Here is a 16521-nt window from a genome sequence, read left to right on the forward strand (position 1 = left end):
GTTAGATAATAATGATTTCCCAAAGAAAAGTAGAAAAAAAGAAAGAAAGAAAGAATACATAGTCAGGGACCTACTTTTGAGCTAGATAGCCCAAATACTAAACTTGTTTGCTAAATTTGGCTTTAAGACTTGAAAATGCAAAACATTAACAGGAAGTTAATAGTTGTTATTTGGAAAGAAGAGAAGTCAAATAATTTTGGACAGTACTATATTAAACACAGGTCAAATGTTTTCTTTCAGTTTTGCATTTGTATGTTTGTTTTCTCACTGTAAGGACCCTTGGGGATTTTAATACTAAGGAGCTCCATCAGTCTTTAAGAAGAAGCTGGCATATGCAGCTTCCCATGTGGATGTGACCATAATCTTTTCATCAGGCAAGATCTGGTCAGACTAGTGTCTCTTGAGAAATACTGACTACTTAAACTTTATTTCCAGTATTCATATCTTCACTAACTTTTGCTAAATTACAGAAGGCTATTATGCAGATAATGTATCTGTAGTATACATAGTATATTTCCCATGCACTGGAGATGTACAATACTTAAAATACAACTAAAATTTTAATTATAATACAAGAAATTAACCATTTGATTTTTATTTCTCCTAAAATTAATCAAGGCTCTGACTCCACTGCTTTTCTTCTGTCATTTTATGGAGTTTTGCCTTTTTTTGTTTTTTAAGATTTTATTTATTTATTTGACAGAGATCACAAGTAGACAGAGAGGCAGGCAAGAGAGAGAGAGAGGGAAGCAGGCTCCCTGCTGAGCAGAGAGCCCGATGCGGGACTCGATCCCAGGACCCTGAGATCATGACCTGAGCCGAAGGCAGCGGCCTAACCCACTGAGCCACCCAGGTGCCCCAAGTTTTGCCTTTTTTGTGGAGTTGTACAGGATACAAATTTGTTTCTTAGAAAAAACCTAACAGAAGTACAAAATGATATACATTCTTACCTCGAGTTGATATAAAAGTTACCATGTAAACATAGCTTTGGGCGTTTTGTGTTCTTACTACTTGAACTGTATCCGGTTTTATAGACCAGAGTTCATTCAAAGCTGATTGCAATAAGAAGTCAGAAGCATCACCAGGTAGCAAGACTTTGGATTAAAAAAAAAAAAAAAGTCAAATGATTAGAGGTTTTAATTAAAAAAAAAGTTAAAATCCTTTTGCACTGCCATAGCCAACACTGATATTTTATATTTAAAATTTTTAAGGTTCCCATAGTCTGTATCATATGTTATCACTTAATGAAATTGTTTTGAAATAATTCAAGTTCAATAATAATAACTACTTAATTGGATTGTGATCTCTTTAAGGGAGGATCATGGGTTGTTGTTTTTTTTTTTTAATTCCCATAGTGATTAAGTGCTGTGTTTGGAAAACAGTAAGCACCTATTGATATTTACATATTGAAACAATTAACAGAAATAGCAAAAATTATACTTTTTGGTTTATTATTATATAATACAGAGATACAATGTCTTTGTTAACAGATAAATTACTGTCTCATAGCTTTATCCCTTAACGAGAAACTGAAAGAAATGTTTAATTCTCTGTAATGGTGAATTTAATTCTTATTAGCTTACACCTGTGAGTCAGAGATATATAAATTCTGTATGTGCACTTAGATATACATTCATGAAGATCCTTATAAAAGAAAATGAGATCATATACCAGGAAGTTGTTTTTACTGATGCCATTTTTTTAAATCCCAGTCTAAAGGTTTTTCTTCACAATATATTTTTAGCTTCTTTGTCTAGCATACTATTAAAATAATATTTTCCAGACAGTAGAATTTGACTAGAGCCAATTTTTATACTTTCACTTATAAATTAAGAGAAAGAAAATCTCCTTTGTTATATACAGCTTACCGGTTTTTTCCATGTTATAGATTAATCTATACTGATAGCGTGAACATGAATTCTCTTCCACACATGGACTGGTCACTGTGATCTTTTGAACTTCATTGGTTGCACTAGATGTTTCCCAGTTTTCCAGTGTTATAACCTATTTTCCAAGTTAAAAAACATATCTTTACTGCATAGAAAAATATATTGTAAAAGCATGAGAGTCAACTACTCAATGCCTCTGGATTGCTCTATTTTACTGTAAATGATAAAATATTTTACAGTTCACTCTTAATCCAATAACAGCCTCTTGAATTTTAATACAGATTCTCCAACCCACAAAGTCAATAATCTTCCATGACTGCCTTGTCCCCAAATAGTATATTTCTGAGTAAAATTAATAAGCAAATAGAACTTCTATCTTTGAACATTTACTTTCCACGAAGCACACCTATCATCACGGCAAACCTGTACTTCCTGGACCATTGTCGACTGGAATCTGATAACTTGTTCTTCATTCACTGCGTCTTCTGTCTGTTGCTCCGTATAGACATTTTTATACTGGTACAGGCCAACATCAATGAAGGCACTCAGTCTATACTCTTGCAGCAAGATTTCAAGGTAATATCTGGAAAGTATGAAATTGTCTCCAATGAATAACATTTCAACACTATATAAAACACCAGCTTACTAAATGATTTATATTGTAGTATTCCTGATTTTATTTTATTTTACTTTTTATAGTATCTCTGATTTTAAATATTAAAGTTTCATAGTGGTTTGTTAAAATAAAATGAATTATGTAGGATATCTACATGAAAGATACAGAATTGTCCGCATTCATGACTAACTCATTCAGTTTTGTCAGTAAATATTTATTGAAAAAGATACTACTCCTTATCCTCAAGGAGCTTAAAATAAAATTATATTTACATTGTAATGCAAACTTCCTGGCATAAAACATAGAAGACATGTGGAGTGTAAATACTTTCATATGTACAAGAAAATGACAGGCAGACTTAGATGTATCACGTATTTTTATCAGAGTGGTTAAATGTGTCAGGGATGGAAGTTTCTCTCCAGTTCCTTCAATAGTGGCTCCACTTATAACTTGGGAAATAAAACATAATTTCAGGAAACTGTTATTGGTTACATTGATTCTGGTCCTCCAACAAGCTCGATCATCCAACTGCCTATCAAGGATAAGGCCTTCCTTGACCAGCTGATACAGGCGATGAAAAGCTATTAGTTACCTACGTAACTCTCTATCAATGTCACCACTGTTCCCATCTTTGGAGAGGTCAGCTGGGACTTCCTCTAAATTGCCTAGCATCATTCAACAGATAACCTTGTATGTGAAGATAAGTATTCACAATTCATGATCGACTCTGAATGAGGGCCATGTACCACCTCTCATCCTTCTAGGATGATCCTTCTAGGATCATAGAACTGATATTGAAGGATTACATCAGGCTCTTTGCTGCCCTGAGGACCTGTTGGCCAGCTCCGCCAGATCAATGCGGGCAACACTAAGAAGCAGACCTCAAAGAACTATTAAATTCTGTATCCTTATTAGCAGCTTACAATATTCATTAGGTACTTTCTATGTACGAGACACTAAACTGAGCACTTGGCAGACATTATTATATTTAACCTTCACAAAAGACTATAAAATATATATTATCATTCTCTTTGTTCATATGAATAACAGACACTAAGAGAGTTGTAAAGATTGAAAGGTTATTTAAAAGTTAGTAACTGAGGTATGATTCAAAGTAGAACAGGGTGACCGAAAGATATGTACCTAGAAATGGGGCTTTATTATCTGAGTGGGATGAATCTGGCAAATGAGCTCCCTTTGGAAAGGTCCCAGGGACCACTGTGCAATAAGCCAGCTAGAGTGGCTTATCCACAGCCGTCATTATAAGTGTTGGTGTATAAACTGCAAGCTACCTCACGGAAGGACAGATATCAGACAGCAGATGTATTACGAGTCACATTCATGTGATTCTGTGCTCCTGCCAAGCAGGTAAACTGAATGCATTTTCCAAGGGGAGGGCAAAGCCTGAAGGTACATTAACACTCAATAGCAGTAGGGATTAATTAGGTACTCCACTTACCCTTGCTGACCTAGTGATCCTGGTTAAAAAAACAAAGTTTAAGTTTTAAGTATATAAAGAATTGATAGTGGGAGGAAGAAGAGAAAGGGAATGGGATGCTTTCCTCATGTCATTAGTACTAAGATTTCAGTGAGAACACGGAGTATGATTTCTTTCAGGGAACTTTGATCCCAACCCTCTAGCTGGATTGACAGAAAGGTCCTAGTAGGAAACTAAGAACAGGATTAAGTAAATTTCACAAAATTATAATTTCTGCAATAGGAATAATATAGATAGTAAATCTCCCAGGTTGGTTGGAGGTCAATATTTTTGAAAATATAGAAATCATATTTAATAAAATTATAAAGAATGATGAATTATATATTAAGCCAATAAACTAATATCACTTCCACCAATAAAGCCAACTGAAAATATTTTCAGATATAAACTTACAGTTTTTAAATACCACATAATAGTTTAATGAAAAAAAAAATCTTACTCTTTTCCTTTCTGAAGATGAATGTCATCTGATCTTTGTGTAGGACTGGAAAAATAACCATTGGCATTGGAAGAATGATATGCAATCCTCACCTTATCCCAAAAAGAAAGACAGGGAGAGAGGAAGAGAGAAAGAGAGAAAGAGAGAGAGAGAGGAGAGAATTTATTATTAGATCTTTTCAGCTTTATTTTTCACTTATTATTTGTCAATCCTAGAACTTCTATAAATAGAAAACTATGAAACTACCATATTTTTCTTCTAAGATCTATTAGCCATGGTGAAATGAAGTTTTTAAAAATTATCAAAGCCCACTTCATACCTTCCAACCTTATTTAACATCAGCACCACTATACCATGAATACACACAAGCTATGGTTTTTCACAATTAGAACTGCAATAGAAAATAGAAAGATGTATACCATTATTATTGTTAAATGAAATACCCTTTTGCTCTGTGGAGAGTTTTTAGGGATTTAATCCAAATGAAGTCACTAAAAGTGGATCTGAAAGACGCTACAGATCACTAAATGAGTCTGCATGCTAGAATGAGAAAACTCTGGGCTTCACATCAGGAATGATTATACCATCCTTGGAGGAAACATGCTGAAAAGCTATAGTAAAATTATAATTCATATATTACAGGCAGCAACTTAAACTTGTTCCTCCCATTTGGGAGGCGATCTTGCCATATACGCTGAGTAATAAAATGTATTTTTTATTTGATAACTGACTTCACATTTGCAAAACTCTCCCAAAGAAATAATTAAAATACAGAATAATTTAATGAACACAAATGTTCGAGTAAAATTTGTGGTCATAAAAAGTCAGAAGTAAGCTAAAAACTTATCAGTATGCGTAATGTTATTCAGGTTTAGCAATAATAATAAATAAATAATTAAACTATTCAGTCATCAAAAATCGTACTGTGAAAATCATTTAATAAAATATGGAAATACTAATATGTGACCAAAATGACTATGAAATTGGATGTATGACGTTATTTATATAAAAAACAAAAAAGACACAAAAAGAAATGATGGACTTCAATCTCATAACCACATAATAGTGAAAGAGATCTAGTAGAAGAGTGAACTGTTTACTCTTTTCCAAATTTCTTACATATGATTAAAACTCTTCCATAATTAAAGTAATCTTTAGGGGCGCCTAGGTGGCTCAGTGGGTTAAAGCCTCTGCCTTCGGCTCTGGTCATGATCCTGGGCAGAGAGCCTGCTTTCTCCTCTCTCTCTCTCTCTGCTTGCCTCTCTGCCTACTTGTAATCTCTGTCAAATAAATAAAATCTTTAAAAAAAATAAAATAATCTTTAAAGGAAATATATGTATTTTTTCCTTCCTAGAGAAGATATAGATACAGGAAAGTTTTTTTTTTTTTTTTTTTAGGCCATGGTTTTCTATGGTGACTTTAGAGTTCATATTACACATGTTACAATAGCCAAGAACCCAACCATGTGAAAATATATCTTAAAAGTGAGCTACATGTAAAGGTTGTCCTATTGTTTTTATAGTATTAAATAATTTTCTGTAGCTTCCGTACCTTATCTTTTGGATGTCCAGTTTGGCTGAAATAAATGGCATAACGGTCATCGCCTTTGATGTAGAATCTGTAGACGTCAGAGTCTGGAGCCACCAAAAATCCACTGAAGCGTGCAACAAATGTGTCTTGCTCCGTGGGCCAAAGGTAGGAAGCCGAATCTACCCAACTGGCCCCCATGTACCCCGGGGTTTCTTCGTTGTACTCAAGTATCTCTTCAAGACGCACTGGCCGACTATTGTTCCATACCTCAAGCTTTAGACCTCTCCCACCTGAATATAACAAAAAAAAGAATACTTTCATCAGAATGTTGATGTGGTTTCTCAATGGCCTTCTACTTGGGTAGTGGTTATAGATATTCTATGCTATTCACGTGTTTGGAGCATGCTTGTAAACAAAACAATGACTCATACCCTACATGTACCTGCACCTCTAGCATAGAAAGCTGTTAAGAGAGCATACAATTTATTATTATTTCATATATTTGCATCTCAGTTTCTACATTTATAAAAAAATGGGAGTAATATTATTATTTGCATGGTTGCAATGGGGATTAGATACTACTAAGTGCTTTACTTAAAATAATATAATATGTTAACTCTTACCTCTGATATGACTGACATTGCTTTATAGAGTTAAATCTCAAAACCTTATGATTCAGGCCATTTGATTTCAAAACCTTTGCCTGATTACTCTCTCTAACAAAAGTAACCCAATTAGGGCACCTGGGTGGCTCAGTGGGTTAAGCCGCTGCCTTCGGCTCAGGTCAAGATCTCAGGGTCCTGGGATCGAGTCCCGCATGGGGCTCTCTGCTCGGCGGGGAGCCTGCTTCCTCCTCTCTCTCTCTCTCTGCCTGCCTCTCCAACTACTTGTGATTTCTCTCTGTCAAATAAATAAATAAAATCTTTAAAAAAAAAAAAAAAAGGTAACCCAATTAATGGTTTGCAACTAATCCAAGAATGGACAGTGTTGGCTTTAAGATTTTTGTCCGTATTTGTTCTTCTTCTTTTTAACATTACTTCTGTTCTATGATTCCATCTCCTTCTTGGAGAGAATCAGAACATTCCCATTAAAGTGAACCTACATAAACTCTGATTTAAGTTTTTTCCTAATCATAAGGAAGCCATCTCACTTTTTTTTTTCTTCCCTAAACTACAGCAATCAGACTCATGTCTTCTTCCAGCAGCTGGTCTGGGGGAGCTGGATCTAGATGATGGTTCCTCTTCAGGTGAGTCTCTTTGGAGGAAAGCTTGAACACCTCAGACTTCGGCAGCAGCAATGTTCTCTGATAAATACAACTTTCATTGAAGTCACCAATTGTGATTTTCAAAATAGTCTCTTAAACTGGGCATTGTTTCCCTAATGTCGTTCAAAACAAGGAATTTTTTTTTAAAGATTTTATTTATTTATTTGTCAGAGATAGAGGGAGAGAGCGAGTGAGCACAGGCAGACAGAGAGGCAGGCAGAGGCAGAGGGAGAAGCAGGCTCCCTGCCGAGCAAGGAGCCCGATGCGGGACTCCATCCCAGGACACTGAGATCATGACCTGAGCTGAAGGCAGCTGCTTAACCAACTGAGCCACCCAGGCATCCCCAAAACAAGGAAATTTAAGAGGTTGATAAACATAATTTATGTGGCTTCAAATCCCAACCAGTAGTGTAACCATAAACCAATTTCATTGTGTGAACAAGATATGAGATACATACCCTCAAACCCATGCACAGCCTCTCAGTGAGTGGTATCACTACAGATGTCAAGCACTTACCATAGGCCACGGGCCATGGGCCATGGGCCAAAATCTGGAAAGAATTTTGATTTCCATTTCTCTCATCCCCTGTTATCACCCTTAAAATATTCTAAACAAATAAGGATTTAACCTCTGACATTTGTGTTTTAAGCACAAAAAGGCATTTATAAAATGTCCCTGTAGCCTGCACCATCATTCAGTAATCTCATTTAACCTGAAATAAAGTTCCCATCAAACTCATTCAACAGAGGAGGGCTGTTTCCAGGAGGGTATTTCGGGAATTCAGGCTGAGTTTATTTCCATGCTGCAGCTTTGAGGCAGCTATTTTAATACAAACACTCCCTGATCCAGAAAGTGTAAGGAGAAAAACCAGGAAGAAATGTATTACAATTCTCACTACAAATTCTAAAAAGTTCAAGTATTTTTTATTACTAATTGTTATGGGCTAAATACTTGTATCCCCTCCAAAACTCAGATGTTGAAGCCTAATGCTCAATGCGATGTTATTAGCAGGTAGGGCCCTTGGGAGGTGCTTAGGTCACGAGAGCGGAGTCCTCATGAATGAGGGTTTATAAAAGAGGCCCCACAAAGCTCTGTAGCCCCAAGAAGGTGCCTATCTATGAGGAAGCAGGTCCTCACCAAACACCTAATCTGCTGGTATCACGATCTGGGACTCCCCAGGCTCCAGAACTGTAAGATCTATATGTGTTTGTTGTTTATAAGCTACCCAGTCTGTGGTGTTCTGTTTCAGCAGCCCCAAAGGACTGAAAGACTAATGGGGTGTATCTTCTTATGTAAATGTAGAAATGGTCATTCTCTCTTCTGGTAACTTACCTGGATAGACAGTTCTGAGAACCTCAGGCTTAGGCGGTGTCTTGCAGCATATGCTATTTTCTGTGACATTCAAAATATCACAGTCTTGACCTAGAGAGAAGCAAGGTACAGAGGTATTACTACAGAGCTCCAGAATGCAAATCACGATCGGCTTATCTGGAAGTACTTTCTGATGAAAACCAAGTTGCACAAGCAAGAAGCAAAGCCAGGGTTTCTTCGTTTCCTTTATGTGTTCTGCATAAAAGCTTATCCTTGTTAATTGCCATACTTTTACATGGCAACGTTTTCCTGGCAACACATCATAAGTCTGAGTTACGAAATTTCGTGATTTCTGAGAAACAAAATAAAAAACTTCATAAAACACTGTCACTGTAAAAGATTTCACTTCTGAGTTCAGAGTAAAGTCTTACATTCTGTTCCCTACAGAAAAGTTGCTGAAATAAGTCCATGATATTCAAAATTTTGCAAAAGCAGATGATCCCAGCCCTCTTAGGTAAAATAAATAAAAAGTAAGATGGTGATTTAGTCCAAGGTCTTCAAATGAAAACAACAGAGATAATGAAACCAAAACAGTAAGGGTCTAAACAAGAATGATGACACTTATATAAAAACACAATTAGAACAGAGTGAAGAGTCTAGGTTTTAGACTTCCATATATCTCTCACCGTCAATGCCTTAAGTATTTACTGAAACGGGAATCACAGCCCACAAATGAAAAGTGAGGCAAAGGGTAGCAAATGGAGGAAGGTATCTTTGCCAAGTTTTGTTTGGTGGCTCGGAAAACTTACTTCAACATTACCTGTTACGATTTTGTATGTTTTGTGAATGCAAGATAATTGAGGTAGAAAACAATGCATTTAAACAGTAAATTAAACCAACTTAGCCTATTTTGTTTGGAGCAAAGAAAGATCCATAGACAAATCATTATTTTTAAGAAATTAACTGAGGATTCCTCAATACCCCAAAAATGAATAATTTAATTAAAAATGGGCAAATGAGGGGTGCCTGGATGGCTCAGTGGGTTAAGCCTCTGCCTTCAGCTCAGGTCATGATCTCGGTGTCCTGGGATCGAGCCCCGCATTGGGCTCTCTCCTAAACAGGGAGCCTGCTTCCCCCTCTCTCTCTGCCTGCCTCTCTGCCTACTTGTGATCTCTCTCTCTCAAATAAATAAAATCTTTTTTTAAAAATGGGCAAATAAGTGGATATTTTTCCAAAGAAGACATGCAGATGGCTAACAGACATGTGAAAAGATGTTCAATATCACTGATCATCTATAAACACAAGTCAAAACTACAATGAGATATCACCTCACACCAGTCAGAATGGCTAAAATCTATGACACAAGAAACAAGTGTTGTAAGGGATGTGCAGAAGGGGCACGTTCTTACACTATTGGTAGGAAAGCAAACTGGTACATCCAATGTGGAAGACAATATGTACGTTCCTCAAAAAGTTGAAAATAGAATTAGTCTATTATCCAGCAATTACACTATTAGGTATTTAACAAAAAAATACAAAAATACTAATTTAAAGGAATACATGCACCCCAATTAGCCGCATTATCAACAATAGCCAAATTGTGGAAAGAGCCCAAGTGTCCATCAACTGATGAATGGATAAAGAAGATCCAGTATAGGGACACCTGGGTGGCTCAGTTGGTTAAGCGGCTGCCTTCGGCTCAGGTCATGATCCCAGCGTCCTGGGATCGAGTCCCACATCGGGCTCCTTGCTCAGCAGGGAGCCTGTTTCTCCCTCTGCCTCTGCCTGCCTCTCTGTCTACCTGTGCTCACTCTCTCTGACAAATAAATAAATAAAATCTTAAAAAAAAAAAAAAAAGAAGATCCAGTATATATAAAAGCCACAAAAAAGAATGAAATCTTGCCATTTGTGATGACATGGATGGAGAGAGAAAGTATTAAGCTATGCAAAGTAAATCAGTCAAAGAAAGAAAAATACCATATGATTTCACTCATATGTGGAATTTAAGAAACAAATGAACAAAGGGGGGGATAAATGTGAGGCAAACCAAGAAACAGACTCTTACCTATAGAAAACAACTGACAGTTACCAGAGAGGAGGTGGGCGGACGTGTTAAGTGATGAGGATTAAAGAGTGCACTTGTTGTGATGAGCACTGGGTGTGTATGGAAGTGCTGAATCGTATCATACACCTGCAGCTAATATTACACTGTATGTTTAAATAAAAACTTGGAAGAAAAAAATAAAATACACCCAGTTTACTATATGTAATTATACTCCAATAAATTAGTTAGAATTTAAAATTAATGAAAAAACCTTGAAAAAAGTAATGAAAATTTAATAAAGAAATTACTGAGGATTCAAAATCTTGAACCTTGTCACATCTGATAGCAATGAAAGACACAAAAGTAACATGTTGTATTTGCATATCAACTATCACAAAATCATAAAATACAACATATAAAGAGATTTTATGCCCATATTTTAATACTTGAAACATTTATATTTAAAATTTCAGAAAACATATATGATATTTAAAAATCTTATTGCTTAGGTTTTAATATTTATGTAGGTGACCAGCAAGGATCCACAGGGATAGGAAAGATATTGTATAAATGTTACACTTGAGGGCACCTGGGTGGCTCAGTCGGTTAAGCTGCTGCCTTTGGCTCAGGTCATGATCCCAGGGTCCTGGGATTGAGTCCCACATCGGACTCTCTGCTCAGCAGGGAGTCCGCTTCCCCCTCTCTCTCTGCCTGCTTCTCTGCCTACTTGTGATCTGTCTGTCAAATAAATAAATAGAATCTTAAAAAAAAAATGTTACACTTGATCTTAGCCAAAAGGCAGAAAAGAGATATATATGTATAAATATTAGATGAAATTACTTTATATTAATTTCTTCTCTAGAAATCACATTTTTGCAGACTCATGGGCAGATTCCTTAAAATTATAAAGTACCTAAGCAGAAGGTTATATCAGAAAAAATATGTGTCCAGTTGCCTGGCCAACACGGAGTCCTTTGCTCAAGGTAGAGAAGGTCATTATGACTGAGTGGGAAGATTCCCACTATTATATTCATCCTCCATTCCTTTTTGAGCTGCACAACTCCCTACCTTGAAAAGATCTAGATACATAACCAGAGAACCAGAGAACCAAGCCCTATTCAATTCGTAAAAACAGAACACCTCAATTAATGCTCTTTTTAAAGCCAATATCATCGGTAATTCCTGATGATGTCCAGACAAGTCACAAAAAATGAAAAGGGGATGAGAAGAGTGTCCCCAAATACTTTAAATTTTTTCCTAACTAACCAACCCATTGAGAATTAACAACAGTTCAAAAAGGGAGAAGGGGGTGGGATTATGGACATTGAGGAGGGTATGTGATTTGGTGAGTGCTGTGAAGTGTGTAAACCTGGTGATTCACAGACCTGGGGATAAAAATATATGTTTATAAAAAAATATATGTTTATAAAAAATAAAAAATTAAAAAAAAAATAAAAAAATAAAAAAAAAAAGTTTGTTATATAAAGGGTATGTGTGTCTCAACATGTGGTGAGGAATTTGTGGAAGGTAGCCAAGTTGTTACCAAACAATGCTTTTTGATCATGACCTCAGAGCCCAAGTTGTGGTCATGTCAGACCCTCACTGGAAGGTCCCATTGGGAAAAGTATCATTCTCTGGAACCAAATGCCCACATAAAAATACACAGTCTTAAATTTAAGACATTAACTGAAAAAAGACTATTATTCTTTTTACAAATTATTAAATAAAAGCCAGGATTTGTTCTTATAATGTAACATATTAAAAGTCATATAAAATACCTCCAATGAGAACTCTGACAGGGAAATCTGTCTGATCAAAGAACCGTCCACTTATCGTTAGCACAGTGCCACCTCGAATGCTTCCTCGTGAAGGAGAAATCATAGTGACCTCTGCAGAGGGGGAGGAGAAGCACATTAAATAAAATGCCATGAATATTACACATCAACCCAAATCCCTAATTTTTATGAATTTTCCAAAGTACCTAGTCTTAACACATAGCACAGCATAGATAGTGGATTGACCAAATGAATAAATTGGGTGTTTCAATTTTGTCTTTGATGCAATCCTGCAAAGAGGACAGTTAACATGGCTTTTACAAAGCCTTACAGCTCAGGGGAACCAGGTTTTAGTGGTGACTGGTACTAAAGAGACACTGGTAATGGAGGACACAGGAATTAAGGAAAATCTGGGCTGAGGATAGATGTTTGATTCCAAAGGAAAACACAGGAAAGCAGGAGAGCCAGCCTCTTCTCCTCTTCTCCTGGTGCTCTTTTTTTTTTTTTTTATTAATTTTTTATTTTTTATAAACATATATTTTTGGTGAGTGCTATGAAGTGTGTAATCCCGGTGCTCTTAAAGAACAAATCTTTCTTCTCTTTCTGGGCCAACATTTTATACTTTCCTCATATAGTAATACATTAACTATGACTGGAAGCCTATGTAAAAGTTTTAGATATATTAGTAAAATAGCCCGAGGCATGATATATGGTAGATTCTTATTAAAATTTATTCTTATTACTTCCATCTATCAAAGGCCTATGTATTTTTACACACGACTTTTACATTGAATAGGAAAAGCCAGGATATATCCTATTTGATTGATTCCAAGACACTTCTTTTCACATTTGAACATCTTTGAAATCTGAATGTGCCACTCCATCACTCCTGACCTAGAATAAAGTGTAATTATTCCAGGAGGATTTGTGTTTGCTTCCCACACTCTCGTAGGAGTCTACCAACCTTAGATCTCTGTAAGTTAAAATAAATAATAATCTACTTGAGTATTCTTTTGGACCCCAGTGAGCCTATAAATCTGAGAGAGCACTGCCTTGTAGCTTAATTGGACAGTGGAGATATTTTTTTCCCTCCCTCCACCAACGGTCCAAGTGGAGATGTGCAAGTTTCCCTTCTGTCTCTTTTGGAGTGATGAGCCGGTTTCTCAATCAGTCTTATATTAAAAATATAGCTTGCTGGGTCCTAGCTTAATGTCAGAGCTTCCTATTAGACTCTCTATCTTGTGTGTTTCTCCTTTCCTAGCAGTACATAAAATAATATACTATGCCTTAAGTCCTTATTGTCATTGATGATGAAATAAGGTACACACGTCTCTCTGTTTCATTCTTTTTCTTTCTCTCTCTGTCATACACACATACACACACACATAGAGTGAGAGGGTTCACATACCTGCATATGTTTGAAACATTGAAATTTTATTTAGAGAAGAAACAAAATACGCCATTTTTTGTGGGAAACTCCTGTGTAAAAAAAAAAAAAAAAGTAAAAATCCTTACTTTAAAAAACTTTATTTCAGGAAAATGTTATTTTTTTTAAGTGGTATAAATCATGTCATAATTTGCAAAGAGCTGGACAGAACATTTGGGGCAGATAAAAATGTTCTATATCTTGATACAGTTACTGGTTACACAAATATACAAGTAGATACTCAAATAGTCATTGGTCAGACCTTACTGAACTACACACTTAAATTACAATATTATATGCAAAGTATACCTCAATAAAGAATTCATATTGACAGAAAAAAAGCAGGATTCCCCTTCCTGAAGGTGTTTGTGTTACCGGCCCTCCTCTCTCCTCTCTTATAATCCATTTAACATCAGAATAACTAACATTACTGAACACTTAAATATCATGCAAAGTTTTTAAGTTTTAACCTAAGATTTTTTAAAGCCTTTAATTCATTATACCATTGTATCCTTACATTAACCCCATGAGGTAGGTACAGCTCAGAGAATCTATTTATCTTACTCAAGATCACAAAGACAGTAAGTGGCAGAAATAGAACTTGAAGCCAGGCAGTTGGAGTCCTGAACCCTGGCTCCTCACCTGTGTCTTACACAGTTTTCTCCTGCCACTAATTTGCATGAGAGCACGAGGAATGAAAGCAGGTTAACCATAATCCACCAGAGTTAAATCATCCTCAATAAATACCGAACCTATTCATATTTTTTGATGGATAGAGACATACACTTCATAGCCTGGAGAGCAAGGAAGGGAGGGAATCTGATCCTGGAAATTAAATACTGTTTCCTTAAATACCTCAATGAAATTCATAATAGAGAAGTTAAGAAATTCAAATGTTAAGACTCAAAGTCCATCCATTACATTTATAACATACTGAACTGGAATCTAAAAGGATAATGCAGATCTCGTGGTTGAGACCAACAGTAAATTCCTATAAATCTAACCCAACCACTATAACATGCATTTGCAAGACTAAAGAGTCTCTGGAAATCCTGCATGCTAAATTAGTTACTTAAGAAGTTCATACTGGATTTATATTGGTATGTTACAAGCCTTTCAGTTGATTTCTCAGAGATCTGAAATGATGCCAGCTCCAACAATATTGTCTGTGGTCAGATTCTGCATCTGAAAAATTAACCCTGCTTCTCAAGTTGGTAGGAAAATTGTCTCCTGAAATAAAATTTGAATGTAATTTATTTGGTATGACACTGAGGTGATTTTCACTAATTCATTGATAATGACTAGGCATTTCTCAATTAAGGCAGCCTCATCTAAACCTTATCAGTTTGGAACAGCTGTTGTTTGAACTTGGGGTAATTGAGGAGAGAAGGTTAGCTATTAAAAGAAATACAGAATGGGAGCCACAATGGACTTTAATTGGTTCATTTGATATTCAGGAACGGTCCTGAAATTTGTATAATATGGATTTTTTTAAATTTAAAGAATGATTTAACATTTTTTTAAATGCCATGTAATCATGAAACTAGGCTTTTAAGTAGTAAATGCCATATTTTTAACAGTTATCTCAAATTCCTATGATTGTTTTATATAGAAACACAGTTTCCTCAGTTCTGAGACATTAATACAAAAGAACAGCCACTGGCTTTAAGAAAAAGAATTATAAGTCAAGATCACAGAACCAGCTATTTTAAGCTATATTTTTGCCTATATTATGTGCAAGTTTGCTGGCTTTTTAAAATGGAAAGTTTCACAGCATGTGAATGCAACACATTGATTTATATATACTTATCAATCACATTCAAGCTTGATCGCTCAAACCTATTTTTGGATAATCATTTCTTTGAGAAATATATGATGGATTTGGTGATTAGTACCTTTCATACAGACTGAGAACTAAGAATTCATCTTTTTCACCTGAAGAAGAACGACAATGAGTGCATTAAAAATAAAAAGTATACGTAGTTCAGGAAATCATTTAACACTCAATAACTATTGCTTCTAACATGATTTTCTAATATTTTCAACAAAATCCTATTGCCTTATTCGTATCAAGTTGTATGTGTGTAGGTGAGTCCTTGCAGAAAATAACTGGTAAATCATGAGACTCTAAGTCATTTGTCCCATGTAAATCACAAAGGTGAATCTTATACCATTTACATACCATCCACAATGGTTTGCCCTTGAGTTATAATATTCTTCATGGGTTTTTGTCCAGTCTACATTGGTCTATAAGAAAGTGTGCAACCCAGTCATCATTTTGTTATAACCTATTGCCTCTAGGTGTCTGGAACCAGAAGATCCTCAAATACAATGACGATGGATTTGGGCTCACCACCCCAATAGCAGCCGCATGCACGCAGGGACCAAGTATCATCCTTCTCTTGCAGTCCGTGAACATTAACCAGGAATAACATCTACTTTGATTGTTATATTACCATTATTCTCAATCTTTTTAATCTTTTTCAATCTTTTCTAATCATTTATCTCTCTTCAGAAACAAACACAAAAAATCCACAGATATATCCTATCATTGATCTACTACAGATATATTAGTGTTGGATGGCTAAATATTGTGATTTATTTGGATTTCTATTAATCAGCTCATTTTCTCATAGGGACACACTATCACATTTTTGGGCAGAATAATTCATTTAGGTTTGGAGCATCTCAGTCCTGTCCAAGAAAAGCCATTAGCATGCCCCAGTTA

General features: G+C 35.7%; 1 protein-coding gene across 1 annotated transcript in view; it reads right to left on the reverse strand.

The window, feature by feature from the left end:
- PKHD1L1 (PKHD1 like 1) overlaps nucleotides 1-16521 on the reverse strand; it is a 162340-nt gene that overhangs the window by 124175 nt on the left and 21644 nt on the right. The window contains exons 10-17 of the mRNA XM_059165766.1: nucleotides 13776-13846; nucleotides 12371-12481; nucleotides 8570-8659; nucleotides 5994-6262; nucleotides 4443-4534; nucleotides 2313-2472; nucleotides 1869-2004; nucleotides 951-1094 (exon numbers count right to left, since the gene is read on the reverse strand). Coding sequence (XP_059021749.1) covers nucleotides 951-1094; nucleotides 1869-2004; nucleotides 2313-2472; nucleotides 4443-4534; nucleotides 5994-6262; nucleotides 8570-8659; nucleotides 12371-12481; nucleotides 13776-13846 — 1073 coding nt within the window. The remainder of the gene's footprint in view (nucleotides 1-950; nucleotides 1095-1868; nucleotides 2005-2312; nucleotides 2473-4442; nucleotides 4535-5993; nucleotides 6263-8569; nucleotides 8660-12370; nucleotides 12482-13775; nucleotides 13847-16521) is intronic.

This window comes from Mustela lutreola, chromosome 3, assembly GCF_030435805.1.
Source record: "Mustela lutreola isolate mMusLut2 chromosome 3, mMusLut2.pri, whole genome shotgun sequence".
NCBI lineage: Eukaryota > Metazoa > Chordata > Mammalia > Carnivora > Mustelidae > Mustela > Mustela lutreola.